The sequence below is a fragment of the Dermochelys coriacea genome, chromosome 13 (genome assembly GCF_009764565.3).
Source record: "Dermochelys coriacea isolate rDerCor1 chromosome 13, rDerCor1.pri.v4, whole genome shotgun sequence".
NCBI classification, from domain to species: domain Eukaryota; kingdom Metazoa; phylum Chordata; order Testudines; family Dermochelyidae; genus Dermochelys; species Dermochelys coriacea.
The window spans coordinates 33634685-33641159 of record NC_050080.1 but is presented as its reverse complement, the minus strand read 5'-3'; the positions used below and the strand labels follow the sequence as shown (position 1 = coordinate 33641159).

Here is a 6475-nt window from a genome sequence, read left to right as displayed (position 1 = left end):
AGAATCTTGACCCCTCATTGGCCATTTTGGGTCAGGTGCCAGTGGGATTACCTTAGCTTTTTAACCCTTTACAGGTGAAAGGATTTTGCCTCTGGCCAGGAGGGATTTTATAGCACTGTATACAGAAAGGTGGTTACCCTTCCCTTTATATTTATGACAGGAGCCCTTTGTTATTGGAGATAAACTGGTATTGCAGGATATATAGATCTGATATGGGGCACACGGTGGAAGTTAAAAACAGTGAGCTACTAGAGAGGGCACTAGACTGGAACTTAAATGTAAAACTGCAAAATTGTTCATTCAGCTTTTTTCAAAGAAGATGTAGATTCAGCAACACTGAATCATTTTGCAAATTTGTGTTGATGTCCCCAAATTGTTTCAGGGGGAAAAAAACACAAAACAAATTACAATTTTTTTACTATCTTGTTTGTTTTATTTTACTTTGATGTCTGTTATATTAATTTTATATCATATTTATGTACTCTATTTAATATTATACACAGACTATTTAAGAGTGTTAAATATTATAACATTATAATCAAAACCAAATGATTTTCCTTATCTAAACTAAATAACTTGGCAAAACTTTTCTATGTTTCTGAATTGATTTGGGTGTCACAATCACTTCACATGCACTAATTAATGAACCAACCATCCTGCCATGGACAGTGCTCTGGGACCCTCTCATGTCTGCTATGGGACCTTTAATGTGTCTGTAGCATCAGGGATTGTTTTTTTTCCCCATTTCAACATGTCTCTTATTCTCTCTGTGATATACATTGATTTTACAGAGCCGTCATTTCTTTAACACCTTTTACATTCAAATCAAAGTTCATCACTGGTTTCTTATTTACATGTATTACTATATCCCTGTCAAAATCTAAACATAGAGTTATAAGCCATATCTCTGCTGCTGCCAGTCTTACCATGGCCTATTAAACTCTCACACTAGTTCGATGAGAGCTAGCATAAGTATGTGTACACGAGCAGGGGAATCACACCCCTAGCTCATCATGTAGACGTATCCAAAAGGGACCCAAAGCCAAAAGGGATCACTGTGGTCAACTAGCCTGACCTCCTACTTCCCTGAATTAATTTCTCTTTGAACTAGAGCAGAACTTTTAGAAAAACATCCTGTCTTGTTTTCAAAATTGTCAGTGATGGAGAATCTACCTCAACCCTTGGTAACGTGTTCCAATGGCTAATTACCCTCACTGTTAAAAATGCACACCTCAGTTCCAGTTGGAATTTGTCTAGCTTCAACTTCCAGTCATTGGATCTTGTCTGAACTTTGTAGGCTATATTGAGGGTATTTATAGGCTGTCATCAATTCATCCCTTACAGCTCTCTTGGATATACTAAATTGATTGAGCTATTTGAGTCCATTGCCATAAGGCAGGTATTCTAGGCTTTTGTCACCCCCCCCCATCTCCTCCCTTCAGCACAGCCTCCCTAGTGCCATTGTGGGACATTGAGGTCCTCACTGATAGTGTGGAGAGAGAACCCCATTCTGAGTCCCCCCCCCCCACACACACACACAGTCACTGCAGCACATTGTCTCCTAGAGACAGGGTGGGACATGATGGTCATCATTGACTCAAACGGGAGAGTGCCCTCAAATGAGTCAACCACACTGCACTCTCTCTAGTCCTTGGGTTGTTCTTTGAGTGTTCCCCATTCAAGAACTCACATAGACCGTCCTTGCTTGGTAAGATATCTGATGGGAACACTATGAAGAAAGAAAAGGAGTACTTGTGGCACCTTAGAGACTAACAAGTTTATTAGAGCATAAGCTTTCATGAGCTACAGCCTCCTTTTGGTTTATTGTAAGTACTCACAAGTGCTGTTTGCAAGAGCGCAGGTTTAAGGTAAAATTGGTAAACTGGGATACGTGGCATATTTGGGGGCAGATGATCAGGAATTTCTGTAAGTAGACAGTGTCAGAGGAATGCTTCAATGGGGATGAGAGACTGGCGTGTACCTGTTGGTAACCTGCAAGTTGAAGTTAGAGCTGGTGTAGCCCAGAAGAGAGTGCTTGAGTGGTGAAAAGGCTGGTAGTATCAGATATATCACGTGAAAGACTCCCTCTAACCCCCTGCCTTCAGTAACGAGGTGACCCACCATCCTGAGTACGCATAAAACTGTCACAACTCCAGGGAAGACAAGGGAGCAATGTTGCCATTAAACCAGAGTAAACAAGGAGAGGATTGGGCTGTGTTCCTCTGTTCACATCTTGAGAAGAAATATATTTGAGGTTATGACCCTCCTCAGGGCTCTATTGATATCTCTGCTTCTCAGGCTGTAGATAATGGGGTTTAATATGGGTGTCAAAACAGAGTAGAGCAGGGCCAGGAATTTGTCACTCTCCGGGGCATAGCAGGACCTGGGGCTCAGGTACATGGTGCTGGCAGAGCCGTAGAACAGAGTGATGACTATGAGGTGAGAGGAGCAGGTGGAGAAGTCTTTGTGTCTTCCCTGGGTCGATGATTGATCTTCAGGATGGTGGAGAGGATGTGGATATACGACCCCAGGATCAACAAAGAAGGGATCAGCACAATTAACATCCCAGCTACAAAGACGGCAATTTCGTTCCTGGCGGTGTCTCTGCAGGCCAGGGTCAAGAGGGGAGGAATGTCACAGAAGAAATGGTTGATCCGGTTGTCCCCACAGAAGGGCAGGTGAGGACAAATGAGGTCTGACCCAAAGAGAGCAGCAAACCTCTGACCCAGGCGCCAGCCACCAGCTGGCCACACAGGCTCTTGTTCATGAGGATCATTTACCGCAGAGGGTTACAGATGGCCAAGACGTGGTCGTACGCCATGGCAGCAAGGAAGAAGCATTCAGTGGTCCCTAGAGAAAGAAGGAAGTACAATTGGGCAGCACAGCCTGTGAAAGAGATGGTTCTGTCCTGAGAAAGCAGCTTCTCCAGCATCTTGGGGACGGTGACCGTGGTGTAGCAGATGTCAACCAAGGACAGGTTGGAGATGAAATAGTACATGGGGGTGTGAAGAGCTGGGTCAAGCCAAACTGTGGCACTGATGAGGATGTTCCCCAACAACGACACCATGTACATGATGAAAGTCACCATAAAGAGCAAGTTCTGAAGCTCTGGATGAAAGGAAAACCCCACCATCACAAACTCTGTAGTTTGGTTTTTAGCTTCCATGTTCCTGGAGAGAGAAACAAAACTGGGAAAAAATAATGAACACAAACTCTCTTATCCAGTACCACACTGAGTGATTGATGATTATTCTGATGATGATGTTGTGGATTTATAGTGTGCACACAACATTCTAGGAACATTTCACCAACATTAAAAAATTTGTTCCAGTTCACAGGTTTTGTAAAGGGAAACCATGACTCATCAATCTATTAGAATTCTTGAGGGTGTCAAAAAGTATGTGGATAAGGGTGAGCCAGTGGATATAGCATACCTGGAATTTCAGAAAGCTTTTGACAATTTCCCACACCAAAGGCTTTTAAGCAAAGTAAGCAGTCATGAGATAAGAGGGAAGGTCCTCTCCTGGATCAGTAACTGGTTAAAAGACAGGAAATAAAAGGGTAGGAATAAACGGTAAGAATAAATCTCTCCTTATATGGAAGCTGTTCCATACGCCTTATCATTTTTGATGCCCTTCTCTGTACCGTTTGCAATTCTCATATATCTTTTTTTTTTCCAGAGGGAGTGACCAGAACTGCACACAGTATTCAAGGTCTGGATGTACCTTGGATTTATGTAGTGGCATTATGATATTTTCTATCCCTTTCCTAATGGTTCCTAACATTCTGTTAGCTTTTTAAACTGCCGCTGCACATTGAGTGGATGTTTTCAGAGAACTAGTCACAAGCACACTAAAATCTTTCTTGAGTGGTAACAGCTAATTTAGGTCCCATCATTTTGTATGTATAGTAGGGATTATGTTTTCCAATGTACTTTGCACTTATCAGCATTGAATTTCATCTGCCATTTTGCTGCCCAGTCACCGAGTTTTGTGAGATCCCTTTGCAACTCTTCTCAGTCACCTTTGCTCTTAACTATCTTGAGCAATTTTGTATTGTCTACAAACTTTGCTGCCTCACTGTTTTCCCCTTTTTCCAGATCATTGATGAATATGTTGAACAAAGTTACTTCTTGCTGAATCATCCTTCCAGATGTAGAGGCAATTGTCATGGTCCCTTAAAGAATTCCTAAAATATTTGTAATGACTGCAACTCTGAAGCACTGTCTTGGTACCAGACCTGATTACAATGTACATTTCATTCTGTTAAAAACAATTTGCTTTTCTGTAGCTGTTTCCTTTAACCATCTCAAAGCATTTTATAAACACTAGGCCACCTCACAAAACCTTTCTGGGGTAGGAGAGACTCTTCTCAGATCTATGCCAAAAGGATCTGGTAAAATCATCTTGCCTCCCTTTCAGTCTAACCAGGTCACCCACCTCCCCACCCCTGCAGCTCTGTTTTCTATATGGTAGAATGCTGCTTTTAGCCATCTTAATTTAAATGCAAAAAAAAGCACAGAAACAGTTTCCTTACCTTGTCAAATATTTTTTAAACTTCCCCTTTATTTTAGTAGTTTACATTTAACACAGTACTGTACTGGATTTGCTGGGGGGGTTGTTTTTTAGGTTTTTTTTTTTTTTGGTCTAAGGTGTGTGGGTGACTAGTGAGTTTGTAACTCTGGTGTTCATAACTCTGGGTTCTATTGTACTATATCAGGTTCAAGCCTCTGTCTGTGTCAGCTTCCAGCATGCTGGCTCTGTGTCTCTCTTTCCACTTCCAGTGGAACTTACCATTTGTCTCCTCCCGATCAGCTGGGGATATCTTTATAACCCTACAGCGTCTTTTAATCTCGCCCTGTCTTTGGGTAGATAAAAACATCCTAATCTGGATGGTGCTAGCCAGGTAGGTTCATCCCGCAACTGATGTCCCAGCCCATTGATTGAAGCAGGTACCTGAGAGGGTGATTTATCTGTGTCATTGTTTTACCCTTCCTGGGTTCCTTAACAGCCCCCTTCACCGTCTTTGTTTGATGTAATGCTGTGCATTCAGTCAGACAGATATATAGAACTGAACAGGGAAAAAACAAATCATACACAATATTTCTAAGAGTAATACAGACATTTCCCCAGTTTGTCACATGTAGATGATATATAATTGCATCATAAAATTTCTGTCTGTCTAGCCCTCCAGTCTAAATCAACCATAAGCAAGATAGGATTGTATAAAGGACTGATTCTTATCTGATCCTCAGTATAGGAAGCAAATAACACCTTGTTACATGGCTAAAAGAAAGGAAGTCTCACTTCTATCATAATGTCCCATAGAGTAGATTGATTCAAGCATAGGAATTTTCTATGTTACTTTAGCAATCACATAAAAGAAATGTGTGCCCTCCAAAATTGTTCTTGATACTCATCTACGTCTATATTGCTACCTCTCTCTAGTCATGGAGAAAGACTGAGATCTTTCTCTTGAGAAAGAAAGAAGCTTTTTATAGTTTTATGCTGCACCATGCATAGTATCCCAGCTTTCTCCTGAAAATTCTTGCCATGAAGCTATAGGTCCAAAATACCTGGCTAAGGAAAGGATCTGCTGAGCCTTGAAATGGACATCACTGATCCTGTTTGCCTATAACTGTGTTTACTGTGTAGTTGTAGCTCTGTCAGTCCCAGGATATTAGAGAGACAGTGTGGGGGAGATAATATCTTTTATTAGACCAAACTCTACTGGTGAGAGAGAGACAAGTTTTTGAGTCACAAAGAAGAAGAGCTTTGTATGACTCGAAAGCTTGTCTCTCTCACCAACAGATGGTGGTCCAATAATAGATATTACATCACTCACCTGATCTTGTTCTGTGTTTTGTTTTTATCCAAGACTTCCCTCACCTGCTTTTCCTCTCTTACTGTGGGCAGATATCTGCAGCTCTCTGACACACACAGATCTTGGGTGTAGCAAGGACATTCTGGTTTCTTTATAATCAGTGGAATTATCATCCTTTAAAAAGCATGTCTCCAGTTTTTCACTGGAGAATCAGACAATTAATGCTGCTTGTTAACGCACACTAGCACATAGCACAAATAAAGAGTGGGGTCTAGCCACTGCATCATCTATCCTACTGGACAGTATGCAGAGCATTAGCATTGAAGGTGGCACCAAACGTATGTTGCCAAATCTGAAGCCAAATAATTTTTCACCTAAGGCTGTTGATCAAGCAAGTCAGACACATCCCCCACCCCCACCTCCACCCACTCCCTCTGAAGCAGTGAGCATGAGGCAAGGTCAGAGGCAAGAGTCCTGACACACAAACCAGGAAAAATATCTTCTATGGCAAATCCTCAGCGAAAATACTGAGGACCTTGCTTAACTTATGGGAGATCCTTTTTCAAAAGACACCCATGCTGAGCCGCATCCTGACAAATATTCTGGATTTGCAAGTCTATCTGGATCGATGCCTTAGGGTTTTATATTTCAT

The 6475-nt window shown here is 41.7% G+C and overlaps 1 protein-coding gene across 1 annotated transcript; it reads right to left on the bottom strand.

Annotated features, from left to right (window-relative positions):
- Positions 1 to 2226: 2226 nt before the first annotated feature.
- Positions 2227 to 3166, bottom strand: LOC119841945 (olfactory receptor 5V1-like). Its single transcript, XM_038369778.1, is given in 3 exon segments — positions 2227 to 2484; positions 2487 to 2680; positions 2683 to 3166. Coding segments are annotated over 3 exon segments (936 nt in total).
- Between the last annotated feature and the right edge of the window lie 3309 nt (positions 3167 to 6475).